Source organism: Pocillopora verrucosa, chromosome 6 (assembly GCF_036669915.1).
Source record: "Pocillopora verrucosa isolate sample1 chromosome 6, ASM3666991v2, whole genome shotgun sequence".
NCBI classification, from domain to species: domain Eukaryota; kingdom Metazoa; phylum Cnidaria; class Anthozoa; order Scleractinia; family Pocilloporidae; genus Pocillopora; species Pocillopora verrucosa.
This window is the reverse complement of record NC_089317.1, coordinates 300,296-315,292: the sequence shown is the minus strand read 5'-3', so window position 1 is coordinate 315,292 and position 14,997 is coordinate 300,296. Positions and strand designations below refer to the sequence as shown.

General features: G+C 38.4%; 1 protein-coding gene across 2 annotated transcripts; it reads left to right on the top strand.

Annotated features, from left to right (window-relative positions):
* The first annotated feature begins 8,920 nt into the window (after positions 1 to 8,920).
* LOC131792261 (presenilin-associated rhomboid-like protein, mitochondrial) lies at positions 8,921 to 14,583 on the top strand. 2 transcript variants are annotated; one of them, XM_059109638.2, is made up of 10 exons: positions 8,921 to 9,157; positions 9,254 to 9,398; positions 9,858 to 9,986; positions 10,283 to 10,427; positions 10,956 to 11,057; positions 11,253 to 11,297; positions 11,447 to 11,526; positions 12,402 to 12,503; positions 12,676 to 12,773; positions 13,053 to 14,583. In XM_059109638.2, the coding sequence occupies exons 1-10, from the start codon at positions 9,075 to 9,077 to the stop codon at positions 13,147 to 13,149; spliced, it is 1,026 nt and encodes a 341-aa protein (XP_058965621.2). In that variant the 5' UTR covers positions 8,921 to 9,074; the 3' UTR covers positions 13,150 to 14,583. The 2 variants fall into 2 exon arrangements, with proteins under 2 accessions (XP_058965621.2, XP_058965622.2); XM_059109639.2 differs by having other exon boundaries at positions 9,062 to 9,160.
* The last annotated feature ends 414 nt before the right edge of the window (positions 14,584 to 14,997 follow it).

Genomic DNA, 14,997 nt, shown 5'->3' with positions numbered 1-14,997 from the left:
GCTGAAAAAAACTCTTTCACACATACAAATCAAATCCAATCGCATATAAAATAATTTACAGAGCAATTCGTAAAATACACAGATAAGGATAGATGTAGGCTCTAATGTATTTTCTCTCCCTCGCCTGCTTAACTGCCCAAACCGCTACCGACAGAAATTTTAATCAGTGTTTGCGCAATCGGGTAAATTCAGATAAGTTACTGATTAACTTTCCCCTTACTTAGTACTACAGTTAACTTTCATCCCATGTTTGTATGCTTGTGCCCTGAAAGGCTACCTCAGAAAATAAGTGGGATTAGGTAGGAAAGTACGTGACTGTCCGGTGAACACAATGGCACAGAGCTATCATTTGTTTCTGTTGATGACGTACAACTCCCTTGGGTGGTAATTCAAACGGAATTTACACAGCAGAAAATTATTTGGTTAATAAGCGGTTTGTAGGGAGGGTCTTTTTCAAAAGCTTTTCTTTACATTCCAGTGTAACAATTGAAACTTAAACAAAAACAAGCCCAAGCTTACGAATTGGGTGTATCACTCATTCAAACAGGGAAACAGGCAGTTCTTATTCTGGCCACACTGGAACTCCGCTCTTAAAAATTGAAATGAAGTACTAAACTGATCTTAACTAAAGAATGTTGATTTAGTTACAATAAGCTGAATTTTAGCCATTATAAGGATTCCTAAGGCAACCAAAATCTAAATGTGCCACCTTACAATATTTTACAAGGTAACTTCTTTCCACTATCCTCTAATATTTTAGTGCTATATCTGCACATTTCATTGCACTCGGCGCATCTGTGATTCAGCATTTTATCAAATCTTTACGTGAAACCAGACCCCAGTCCATTAAAGTTTTAAACCCTAACAGAATTATATTCTTTTATCTTCAGTAAGATGCTTTAACTCAATAAGGGGCCTTTTATTTAGCTTTAACGAATAGTTAACGTCTAGTACTTTCTTCTCAGTGTATGGATTTGACTGATACATTAATTACAATCAAGCGTTTGGTATTAAATTGAAAAACAGGCACCTTGGAAAAAAAGGTAAATCTCACTGATTGCAAAACCGAAGTAATTTCACTCAGTTGGCAATCATCAGAAAAATTTTTTTTATATCTTTCACAACAGAAGCTTGAGATAATTTAGTTCATTTTTTTCCTTAGGAATCAACTTTTACAAGACTCAGCTTGCAAGGACAGCAGATAGTGGCATTCGATATAAGTTCGCTGAAGTCAGCAACAAATTTGACAGGTGGTGAACAGGATGATTATGCAATATGGAAATAGTGGAAAACCATGCTAGAAAAGGTTGGCTTTGTTTCAAAGCAACACGTGTAACTTGATAACCTTTCGCTTGCCACACAACACATGGTGGGGGCAAATAAAAAAGATTACGGACAATTTTGTCTTCAAAGGATACAGCTAAGGTCAATCCTTTAATCAACAGGCCGATGCCCCTTCAGCTCTTATTTTTCTTTCTTCAACAAGACACTATGTTTGTCTCCTGATTTGAGTTCATCTGAAAGGTCGGCCCTAATTTAACTGTCCTTCGGTTAATCTAACATATGTTCCGGCGCGCAATTTATTGCAATGTATCCTCGCAAATCATAAAACAAACACGAAGTTGCAGGTCATTCTGGATTTTCATATTTTCTTGAAGTAAGCTTTGAGATAAGAGAAACTTCTCGAAATTTCATGTTTCCGGCTTTCATGGGTCAAAGATTGGTCGTGGGAAACCCATTTTTCGACGACGTGCGCTTTAAAATGGCTTTCTGGCAATAAACTTCATCCAGTAGTCAACATTCTTTTAAAAGTAGTATCATATTTTCAATACCGCGCGTTCGGTAATTAATTGAGGTGGTATCAGATACCACGAAATTCCCTGTCAATAACCATGTCAGGTAATGGTGTAAAATTAAAATAGAAAATAATATCTTTAACCAGCCAGACAGAACAACCGGCTTGTTGCTTAGCAAGCACACATGGAAGGGGCAGATATTTGAGCTTACTCTATGCGCTGATAACACACGCTTGAGAAACCGCGTGTTGTAGTCGATATCTCGTCCTGCGTTATCGCCGGAACTGCTCTGTTTTTCTTATTTGAAAAAACTGGATCATAATTTACCAGGCTAAACGTTTCGAAATAAACTGAAACTGCTACCGACTGAAGATTGAAAAGGAAACAGCTGTTTTCTAACTCAGTATCATCCCGTATTCAAAGCTAAAGTTTGACGATACTGCTCTCTTTTTTTCTGGCAGATATCCTGAACTCTTAGGTCTGCTCCGATTGCATGATTGCAATTTTACTCGAGATCCGAGTACTCCCGAGAGGTTATTTCCGTCCTAATCGATTAGGAAACGTGGGAGGACAAGTATTTCCGAACTATGGGCGAGGTTGGAGAGAGAACTGACAAGTGCAAGACGACATGCACATACATTCCCGCGTACATGAAATAGACTTCTTTGGGAAGAGGGGGGATGGATAATCTGGCAGCTTCTTTCTGTACATTAAATCAAAATACATTGAAAACACCTGAAATGAAATCTTTATTAAGTGCATTAAATAGATAAAAGATGCATTTGCGTAAAAACTTCGGTATCCAAAATTAGAATTCAGTTATTCAATACTTCCTAGCACTTGAATCTTTGATATAAATAGTAGTCTATGGCATTCGTATCGGAAACTTGTGTAACTTCTTAAAACTTTCAAGTTACTCAAGTTTCCCTTTTAAGTTCCTTAAATAACAATGTTGTTTCATTCGACATCTGGTGAAAAATTTCAAACAATAAGAGTTATAGCAAAAAATGCAAACGTTCTTCGACACAGTTCGCTTCCAGATCCGAGTACATTAATATTAAAAGATTTCCTTATCTATAAAATTCATCTAAATCTTTATGCCGGAGTGACGGTCAGAATGCAGACTGAGCAATATAAATACTGTGGCAGTATCCAAGTTGTATTTATGAGAGCATTTTTATCTTGCACGCCTCTCAGCAACATATCAACGGGACACGAATGAGTTCTGCAGCTAAGAGATCTCTCGGACCTCATAAGTAACTAAAAATTCATTCTTATCTGCGGGCTGCAATTTCAAAATCTCCTGTCTAAGAGCCTTTATAAGATATGATCCGTCCTCGGGCCGCTCAGAACTAACATCGTTTTGAAAAAAAAGAAGATTCCTTTTTTCTTTTTTTCCGGTTTCAAAGGCCCTAGAAGAGGGAAAACCAAGGGAGCGGTCCCATCTGAAGAAAGGAAACTTGCGCAATACTCCGTTTGTAATCAAAGAGAATCGTTAAGCCAAGAAAACACTTCCAAACACTCATGGACGTGCTGTCTATAATATTTCAAGCAGGATTTGAATTGACTGCATGGTCAATTGTCGTGATGCCCGAGGCAATATGGTAAATTAGGGCGGACAAACTTGTCTGTCATTTATCACTTTAATGATGGCCTCTCAAGAAACTGAAAGCAAAGACATTTTTATTATGATTAGTTGTTATGTCAGTTAATGGTTACCTTGGCTGGGCAAACACACTTAGACTCCACTTACAGAGAGGACAGACATTCAAGAGCAGGCAATTAACAATTCGTTCCATTGTTGTGAACCTTCACCGCGGACGCAAACTGATATACTTAGCAAATTTCGCTGCGAAGAGTTAGCTTAAATTCTTGAAAGGATTTGGGAACGTTTCCTCCATGTTGACGAATACCTACTTCATAGAAAATAAACGACAGCAAATTTTTACAATCTTTATGTTGACTGTTCTTTATAAGGTCATTTAGGAATGGTTTATTGATTTCAAATGATTTTAGTGGGAACTTTTTTAATAAATATTTCTAACGTGACCATGAAAATTAAACCGTTAAATGATAGCCCTCGGGAGCCATCGTAGGGATAAAAGTGTAATCAAAGAGCGGCGAAATCGCGTGCTTATATGAAAATGAATGTTAAACATCAAAACTACTCTGTCATTTTATATACAAACAATCTCTACAAAAATATTTCAAGCTTTTTTGAAGACCCTGTCAGCCTGAAGCGTACATGACAAAACAAGAAACTTAACAGAAATCTTCATTCATATCTTAACTAAACATTTCAAGTACGTAGCAACGCTGCGGCACTCAGAATGTTTTCATAAATAGATCGATAAACGTCAAACTTCAGGCAGTCAAGCGTTCGAATTCAGGACATTTGTCTGATAATTTGTCTGGAAGAAAGAATGAAACCTACAAACATGAAAAAAATATCACGATATTTTCAACTGATCGCAATCTCTTTTATGGTATGGATAACGTTTTAAATGTGGGGTCTCCTTCGTTGTCAATTAGTACCGATTACGGAACTTAGCACACAATTTAACTGACTTGCGCGGTGAGTTCACAAGCTATTTTTGACGTACCATCGAAAACCATCGCATTATTGGTAAGATTAATTTTGCTCTGCAGCAATGACTCAGTCTTGACATTTGAGGGAAGATAAACGGAAATATCGTTTCTCTTTTCGCAATGGCCGTGTTACTGTAAAATAATTCAATTGCTTCTGAAGAAAGAAAAACAGATTTTTAAGTGTTTATTCCAAATAGGAATCATTGCGTGATTGGAGTTTTCAAATCCATCTTCTCACTGACACATTTTGCCTAGGGGTTAAATGGATAACAGACAAGAAAGCGGATTAACTGTGATTTTTATACCTCAATAATCACATGACGCATAACTTGCAGACCTCATGCTGAAAGGTTTCAGATTAATAAAATTGTTTACTCACTTACTCATTCCACTTCAAGTATAAAAGGATAGAGGCTCTTCTGGACCTTTTCCAGCGACGTCAAATCTCAAGGAAAATAAAGAGAGAAAAAAAGTTCCCCGAGCTTTGAGAAGCAAGATCAATTTTTTTGGAGGGGGAGCGGCGGCTTGGGGCCATCTTCAGAACCAAGAAGTTTTTTAGGAGTTTTTCGAAATCCACACTGGTTCGCCATTTTTTTTTCTTTAAAGCTGGAAATACTTTCATTTGTGTCGGTGTGTTGTTACGGTACGTACGCCAGCAAAATCGTGCAAGGTGCTGAAATTATCCAATCAGTGTGAATAAGTTGATTTTTAATCCAATCAGTTGCAATGACGAAAATAGAAAGAAACAAACGTGCACGATTCAACTTCTGAGCGTGTTCCAGCATTCTTGATTTACCAGCGAGTCAATCATGACAGAGGAACCAATGAACGCTCTATGATATTTGATCGGCCGTGTGGAAAATTTGGGAAGAAGCGCTGTATTTACAAGTTATGCCGTTATCATGATGACGCGAGACAGGTAGCTATAAATAACATTATAATAATTATTATTCTTATTAATAAAAATAGCCTATTACATTTTTTTTATTTTATGAACATAACTATCAATCATCCTGCATTATTATCATTATCATCCTTATCATTATAACTATTTTTATTATTATTAGTATCATCATTATCATTCCTATTATTATTAACATGTCTTCCTCTCCAGCCTCTATGGTATTTTTGTGCAATTTCTCAGCTCCGTTCTTTAGCCTGAAGTCAAACCTTTATCCCCTGCACCTAAGCTCTTTCAAGCAGTGATGAAACTATTTATTAAGAAAACTGGATAAGAAACAAACCTCATGATGATTCCTTGATGGAAGGGAATTAGGCGATCAAAATACCACACACCTGGATGAGAGAAGGTCATGCAGATACAATTTTTTTTTTTCTGCACTAACTCGCTTTCATCATTAAATCGTAGAACTCTGAAACCAAAGTTCCCAAAACAGGTAATGAAGATCGAGGGAACGAACTGAGCGGACCGCGGTACATGTAAATTATTTGTGTTTTAACTGATACAGATTTGTGAAAGCAGACAATTACTGAGCTTGAATTAAAAAAAGGGAAAAAAACGCAAACGAAATTTTCGCTATTTGATTTTCATAAATCAATATTCCGTTGATATGTTAACAACAATGATTACTTTTTTCAAATCACCACCATTTAATTTAATAAGCTGCAGTTTTTGACTGTAAACGTTTCCTCTGTTTTTTTTGTAGCTGTTGTACTGGTCTGTGAAATAAAAGTTAGTAATGACAGGAAGCAAAAGGGCTTGACGAAATTAGAATCAGGCTTTCTCTTGGCCTGTAGGACCTGGATTAAACGTGATTTAGTAAATACCGATAAACCGCATTTGTAAACATCAATCCTAACCGACGGAAATCCTATTTTCTGATTCTTTTAGTTGTTAAAATTTCTCTGCTTGTGAGAAATACGATTATTGGACTACCCATTGTCTAATAATTAGTAAAGATGCGCCGGCCCTTGCTGTTTTTGTCTCAACGACTTCAACACTTAAGTTAACTCGATACGAAACGAGAAAAAAGAATCGCCAATTGACGTAAAAACATAGGAGTCACTTTTTAATCTTCTTGTGGTTCACCGAGGAAAAAAAGGAGATTGTGCCGAGATGAAAAATTAAACCTCAAACTTGATAAATATCCCACAAGACGAAGAAGTGCTAAAATAAACGGAAATATACTGGGTTTGCTGATCCGATATTTAGTAATTATCGCCTTTGTGGGTGTTTGAGCCGGGTAACCGGGTTTTCCTGCCATTAATCAAACGAAAAAAAAAATCACTCTCAGTGGCTTCCTGGATATTAATTGAGAAATATGACCATCAACAATAGTTTAGTTATCATTCTAACCTCATCGACATTTCTAGGACCACATTTCGTTCCCATGCTTTCGACTTAGTTAATTGTCCTACAAATTGCACCACGGTGAGTAAACCAACACTGACTTAAGTTCAAATGAAGATCTTCCATAAAACCAGATAATAATAACCACAAATTTAATATCTTTATTTAATCCGTGTATCTATTTTTGCACCATTTAAAGTCTATTCCATTGGAAAGTGACGATAAAAAAACCTTTTTACACTGTCTTGCTGACACATTCATAACATTACTAAAATGTCTGAAGACATTGAAAGAAATTTCCTTCCGATAACCCCCTTTCCATGAATCATCTCACTGATAAAACGTTGCTTCGTTGGTACGTTGCTTCATTTTGTATATTTTGTTCCTATTTTTAACCTTCTTCTTTACAGCTTTTTTTTTATAAGGGTTTTTGCTATTACTGCCAAGTGTGTACAGGTAATTTCCTCTTTCTGAAGCACCTACTATAGTTTGAATTGTAAATGTTTCCTTCGATTCCTATATTAGTCAAGTTGGTATCATTCTTGCACCGTATAAATAATTTTGCAAACACAGTTTCGGCAAAAAAACCGGCCATTCCGCATATAAAATGGTTTCCAATTCCCTTAAGATTGGGTTTTCCTCTGCGTGAGAAGTAACATGCACACTTTCTAAACAACGCCGCTTAAGTATGACGCCTTCCTTCCTCGACCGATCTTCTCATATCGTTGGAAGCTTGGCGTATCATCCTGTCCGCCGGCGAGGGGTTTGTCCTTCACCTTTAGCTGTTATTCGCGTTCAGGCAGGCAATCTGATGGAAAAAACTATAAATAATAATAATATTAACTAAATCAGTCTTACCACAAACCGAATTTAAGTGAAATTTACCAACAGATTCCAGTATCATATTACCGATTAGTTACACACACTTTCCCTTAGCTATACGGTGTACAAATACTTCAGGTTTTCGAGATAAATCTCGTTCGAAGAAGAAATCAGAACATAAAACAGCCAAGTGCCTTCATGTCAGGCCATACGGTCCTAATTATCTTTTATTAAAATTTTAAATTAACATATGTTCTCTTCTGTTGACGTGAAGCAAATAGTTCAGTACTATTACACAATACATCTAATATTGTCGTCGCTGAAGGTATATAGTCAAGTTGTCAAACATTTGTTTTGAATTTAATTATTTTTTAATGACTCCTGTTTCGTGAGCTGAATGAAAATGGTTTTTCGTCTCAGGAGTCCTGCTAAGTGTTGGCTTACAAGGATGTGGTGGGTGTTTTTCCTTTGATTCAGCTTTTTCTTGTGTTTTTTTGCATGTATTATCACAGAGTGAACACTTTCTTCACTGACACGTCTACACGAAAAAGTCACTTTGAGTCGATCGCCGCCTCTCGTTCATGGTTCCTAGGTCATATTTTCTAAAACAATAAGCTTAGGGGGAGACCTTCTTAAGGATGATCGGCCTCTATAAAGCGGACACCGAAAGGGGATCGTAAGAGGAGACTTAACTTAACTAATGTTGTGTGGCAATATCCTTTAAATCTCTTTGATCCAAACCAAGCGCAATATCAACCCCCTCGACGTCTATTTTTATGTTTTTACAGTTGCATCCCAAACAAACAATTAAAGAAGTTGTCATGGGAAGTCAATTTCTTTATTATTATTTGCGGAAAGCCCCTTAGTGATGTCATGATCTCTTTTTTCGCACGATTAATCTGAAACATATGATCGCTGAAGAATAAAATGCCATAAGTAGACATAGTTTGATGCTACTCTGGTTTACAGATTTAATGAATGTAACCGAAGAAGTTACAATTCATAGATCCAACGTTTCGACACTCCTATCTGGTGCCTTCATCAGGGGTGATCGAAACGCTGCAACAAGAGGTCCGTTGATATGATCACTAATTGTTGCAGCGTTTAGATCACCCCTGATGAAGGCACTAAACAGGAGTGTCGAAATGTTGGGTCTATGAACTGTAACTTCTTCGGTTACATTCATTAAATCTGTAAACCAGAGTAGCATCAAACCATGTCTGATTGTTCACCTGGTTGCCGTGTGAACTTTAATATGTCATAGGTAGTTAAATTTTTATTTTATCTTTGTTCCAAGAGAGTAAACTATGTAGATGCACAAGTTAACTTACCGTTACATTGCATGAGAGAAAAGACTGGCTCCAAAACTAACATACCACGATACAGGATGAACTGACAAAAACAGCATGAAAAGTTGTAGTTACAAGCTGCAATAAATAAAAGGTAGTCCCAGGAAGTTGTGTGAGAATACCGATTTAAATTTCTATTGCCAGAAGGTTTTCTTGTCCGTGTTTGGTTTGTCTGTAATAAGACTGGTGCCGAAGAAAGAAGTCATCATGGCGGCCGTGTTCGTTCCCTTGCGGCGCGGAATAAGAGAACTTTCTGGGAAAACATCGTCCGTAAGGTTTCCTTTTCACAGGTAGTACGTATAGATTTTTCATTTTCAAACAAGAGAAATTTTAAGGCGTTAGGAACTACTCATTGCACGTGTACTGGTTTTGTTTACATGTGTTAGATCAAGATCAAGACAGTTTCACCCACGAGAGAGAACTCCCGGCCAGAATGGAAGAACATCCGGAAAAAATGAAAATCAGCCCGAAATTTCAGACGACGTCAGTAAAGTACGGATGATTGTGCGTCCTTTGGGGTTCACAGTGCTAGTATGTGATCCAAACATCAACCTCTTAAAAATTAGAATATGTCTTGAAGTTTTAAAGATGATCAATATCACCATTGAGAAGGAGGCTGGTGGTAAATTAATTAGTGCAAAGAACCATTTAGGATTAGTATGACTGCAAACAATGACCAGGCCCAATTTGATATTTCACAGGCTCCCTCCTTCCCTTGATGGAAGGTAAAGGTAAAAAGTGGGAGGGGGTTGGGGAAGGGAGGCAGGTGGCCGAGTATCTTTCTTTACTTTGCTTGAAATGCTGTCTTCCTCTGTAGGACTTCATAGCTCATTTTGTACAGTATCAAAATAGTGAAGTATAGTAGCAGTTCTAAATTCAAGACCTGTAGAAGAATTCCATTGTCTTCATGTTCTGCTTCCAATTTTCAAAGGTTATCTTCTACTTTGGAGTTATTTACCACTTACATAGTTTTTCTCTTCATAACTCTAGACAGGAGTAGTGAGCTTTGGAACATGTTCAATTATAAACTATGAACGAGTCAGAAATTTGTATGTACAAGGAAAAAGGACAAACAAGCCTTCTCCTCATTCATCCAAGTCATTTGACTTCCGCAATATGGTTTGTGTTCAATTTTTCATTTAATTGATCTGGTAGTGATATGGTGGCTGTTTCTTTAACCCTTCAATCCCTAAGAGTGACTAACTTCTAATTTCTCCTTACCTTATCACCCCTGAATCACACATTGAGGTCATGAGAATAAAGGAAATGATCACCAACTAAAGAAGCTATTGATTGTTAAACAAATTCTCCTTATCAGCACCTTAAGAATTGTACAGAGAACAGTACGGAGATTATGCATACTGATGTTAGGGGTTAAAAGGTTATCTCCTGTTGACTTGTTGTTTTTTATTTAGTTGAATAAATGGTGGAACTCTTTGCATGGAGGCTCAAAGACAGCAGCTGTAATTATCTTCATAAACACAGCAGTGCTTTTGTTATGGTATCAACCTAGATTACATTTGTTCATGTACAAGTGGTTTACAACATCTCCATTCTCAGGTCAGTCATCAATCAGTTGAAGATTTTTACACATTCCATATTGCTGTATGTACAGATCACAGATAAATGTTAAAGCATGGTAAGAAAGAAAAAGTGGCCCAGGATGCCCAGCTGAGTGTGGCAGTAGAGGCCCAGCTGAGTGTGTCATTAGAGGCCCAGCTGAGTGTGTCACTAGAGGCACAGCTGAGTGTGTCACCGGAGGCCCAGCTGAGTGTGTCACCGGAGGCCCAGCTGAGTGTGTCACCGGAGGCCCAGCTGAGTGTGTCACCAATGCTCTTACCACATCTGGATGCTTTTTTGTTCAATCTATAACTGAACAGACCCACAGCAATATGGTATCAATTTGTTTTTCCTTCAAAAACCAAAGTGTTGTTAATAGTGACTTCATCTGTGCATCTCTCCTCTAAAAGAGAAAAATGTTGTTGGTGGCAACATCCAGAACCAATCAAAGTGCATACATAATGCATCTTATCATATAACATGATTTAACAATTCTTCTCATGATGAAGTTCATACTCTTATCTCCAGGCTCAAGTCTGACAATGCTGACATCTATCTTTAGTCATAAAGAAATCTGGCATTTATCTATCAACATGTTTGTGCTCTGGAATTTTGCACCTCATCTAGAAGGTAGATAATACAATAAACTGTGATTTTTTTTGGTTTGTTTTGTTTTTCAGTGTTGGTATTTCATTTTAAGATACACAAATTTCAATACAATTTTCATTTTATATTTTGTATTTTGCCAAAATAACCATGATATTCTGGGACGATGCAATCCAAAACTTTTGATACACCTCTAAAAAGGTTGTATTTCTTTTACAGCTCTTCTTGGCAAAGAACAGTTTATTGCATTTTACATTACTGGAGGTAAGCTTATTAAAAATATCTCAAATTCATACTGTGAGAAACAGTTCACAACTTCTCCAAAAGTAGTCAACTGATGAGTTATGGAAAGAGAATCTTGACCATGAATAGTCATTCTTTATGTGACATTTGCTCAAATGTATATTTTCCAGGTGTTTTTGCTTCATTCTTGAGTCAGGCATGCAGAATTGGTTTCACCAATGCATTTCGTGTAGGTGCTTCACTAGGAGCGGTAAGGATTCAAAGTTAAATTATCTTCACAGTCAGTTAGCCACTTGATCTGTCAGTCCATTAGTCAGTTGGTCAACCAGTCAGTCAGTCAGTCAGTTAGCCATTTAGTCAGTCAGCTAGTCAGTTGTTCAACCAGTAAGTCAGTCAGCCACTTAGTCAGTCAGCCACTTAGTCAGTCAGCCACTAAGTCAGTCAGCCAGTCATTTGCTCAGTCAGTCAGCTGCTCATTTGTTCAGCCAGCCAGCCAGTAGTTTAGTCAGTGAGTCAGTCAATTAGCCAGTCAGTCAGTCAGTCAGCCTGCAAATCAGTTGGTCACTTAGCCAGTCAGTCATTTTCCTACATGTTCTTACAGTTGGCCAGTCAGTAAGTCAGTTGGCCAGTCAGTAAATCATTGGTCAGTCAGTGAGTCAGTTGGTCAGTCAGTGAGTCAGTTGGTCAGTCAGTGAGTCAGTTGGCCAGTCAGTGAGTCAGTTGGCCAGTCAGTGAGTCAGTTGGTCAGTCAGTGAGTCAGTTGGTCAGTCAGTGAGTCAGTTGGTCAGTCAGTGAGTCAGTTGGTCAGTCAGTGAGTCAGTTGGCCAGTCAGTGAGGCAGTTGGTCAGTCAGTGAGTCAGTTGGTCAGTCAGTGAGTCAGTTGGTCAGTCAGTGAGTCAGTTGGTCAGTCAGTGAGTCAGTTGGTCAGCCAGTGAGTCAGTTGGTCAGTCAGTGAGTCAGTTGGCTAGTCAGTTGGCTAGTCAGTTGGCTAGTCAGTGAGTCAGTTGGCTAGTCAGTAAGTCAGTTAGTCATTCAGCAGTCATCTAGTCAAACAGACATACAGACGGTGAGGCTTAACTCCGTAAAATCCACATTTTAAAAACCAATTTTTGTTTTGTTTCCTAGTCAGGGGCATTGCTTGCGTGTTTATCGCTTGTGTGCATCAATGAACCAGATTTGCGCTTGTCTATTGTGTTTCTGCCGTTTTTTACATTCCCTGCTGGAGTGGTAAGTAATAAGAAAGAAATCCTGAGGATGATTATTTTTTTGACCCTGTTTCTGATAACTCACTAATCTATTTCGATACAGTCGACAACACGTGACTGCTCATGGCGTCATTGACCCCAGGAGCGTCATGTGAATATCATGTCACGGGTGTTTCGTTTTCTCTCGTCCCCAGGGCCTCCTAGCTGTAGCTGGCTTTGACTTGCTAGGATTGTTGATGCGTTGGAGAGTGTTTGATCATGCGGCACATCTCGGTGGTGTTTTATTTGGGGCGTAAGTAGTTAACACAAATGATACGTGTCATTTTAATGCTGTTGCTGCGAAGCTTACATTGTTAAAACGTTCCCAGCCATATTTGCACAGGAGGAAAACTACTTATTTTGGATTTGCAAGGAATTCTTGAAATTGCCAAGAGAAGTGGGTGTGTCCACTGCTACTCGATCAGTTTATTTTGTAATCCATCACTCTCTCACGTGAGCAAACTATTTGTAGTTTTTTTCTGCTACTTGTTCAACAGGAGCAAACTGTTTTCTTCTGGTATTCTCTCAACAGGCTATACCTAAAATACGGAAGTTATTATATTTGGCAGAAGCGTGGCTGGTTCGTTTCTGAGTGGCACAAGCTGCGAGAGGGAAGCAAAAGAACTTGAATCCTGTAACATCTGTAGGACGCATCTTCAGATCTTCTGTCTTAAATAAGAAGAAACGGGTCTGACTACGCAGAAAGCCTCTTATATGCGCACATGTTGGAAACTTTACCGTCTTGTTTTAAACGAGAGCTTTTTTCAAGAAAGACATCGATTTTGGTTTCCCGTGCAAAAGCGGCTAGCGATAGATCCCAGGGAGGGATGCCAAGGCTTGATTGTTTGCTTGATGTTACCGCCAACAGGCTTGTCTGTTTGATCAAAGGGGGAAGTTTCTAAAGATACTGTTGTGCTGCGTCGGTGTGAGAGTGTAACAGGGTAATTTAGTATTGCCAACTGAGTTGATAACGTAAATTGGCCACCGTTAAGAGTTTCGAAGCTGACGTTTCGAGCGTTAGCCCTTCGTCAAAGCGAATAAGGGCTCCCTAAAACCCCTCCCCTCCCCCCATTCACTCTGACGAAGGGATAACGCTCGAAACGTCAGCTTGTAGACTCTTCACAGTGGCCAATTTACATTATCAACTCAGTTGACAAGACTGAATTACCTTGGTTGCTTGATTTACTTGAAAGATGACAAAGTCGTATTAAATTTGCGAGGAGAACTTCTGGATGGTTTCTGATCCCGTATTGCATCTAAGGACCTCGTCGGTCACTTGCATAGAATATTGACTCCCTTCCTGTATTTGATAATTTTGAAAATATGTTATTTTCAGCGCTAAGATGATCTGTCTTGAAACATAAGCTTTCACTGTTATACCGAGTATGCGCAAACCACTAATCTAAAAGAGATATGGGACGGGCCAATCTCGTTCTCAGCGCCTCTCGGTTTTTCTTACGGTCTTTCGTGTCGCCGACCACGTGACCAAAGAAATGAGGACTCCTCAAATGAGAATGAGGTAAGGTGAGTTACAGCCGCCAGTGAGTTTTTTTTCTCCTTTACGTGAGGGAACACAAGACGCGATTGTCGCCTCGTCTCAATGTCCTGTCCTAGGCTCCAACCCCCTCTCATCAGCCCACGCTTTCCTTTGGATAACTCTTTATGTTTCATCATTTACTGGAAACGCAAATTTACGGAATCTAGCAGCTGTTTGTAAATGGCCAAGATCGTTTTCAAGGGAAAAAAACTGAAAAAGCATCGTTAATACATTCTGACAATATCAAACAAACAAACTTTTGAAGAAATGTAATTCGGTGTTATTAACTGAGTTGACGAGAGGAGAACGCTTGAAACTTTTAACAGTGGCCAATTTACGTTATCAACTCGGTCGATAATACAAAATTACCTTGTTATACTCTCCCACCGACGCAGCACCACGGCTTCTTTAGAAACTTGCCCCCTTTATTTGGAAGAAATGTACGAGTTTACTTTGACGAAGAAAACATGATGCGCTAAAGTATAAGTTCATTTCTTAAATTTAAGATCATTAAAATTATTGAAAAAAAATGACCAAAACTACCAATAGAAAAGCATTTTCTTGCTTCCGATGTGTGTGGTGTTTCATGGTTATCCCTTTTCATGACAATAGTAACAATAGCCGATTAGCTCTTGTTATAATTATTTTTCACTTCGTGGAGGATAAAGATTCGTTCATGCAAGAAGTTTTTTTAGTCGAGGAAGCCATTTCTGCCATCTGTCATATCTGAGAACAATATTTTCCATTCTTTGAATTTTTATTTTGAAAATGTGATCCAAAATGTTCTGCGGACGATGAGGAGAAAAGAAAAAGAGGCGCAGCTGGATTGGAGACCATGAATATAGAGACGAAAGCGGTATTCTTTAGGTGGCATCTCGTGGAAAAGGCCTTCGGAACTTTCCTCGCTCTAACAAGTCCTTATTTAACTAGCGGCGTTTTA

Coding starts and splice junctions, on each gene's coding strand:
- LOC131792261 (XM_059109638.2), top strand. CDS start 9,075: ATGGCGGCCGTGTTCGTTCCCTTGCGGCGCGGAATAAGAGAACTTTCT. Junction 9,987..10,282: donor CATTTGACTTCCGCAATATG/GTTTGTGTTCAA, acceptor TTTTTTATTTAG/TTGAATAAATGGTGGAACTC. Junction 12,774..13,052: donor GGTGGTGTTTTATTTGGGGC/GTAAGTAGTTAA, acceptor TTCTCTCAACAG/GCTATACCTAAAATACGGAA.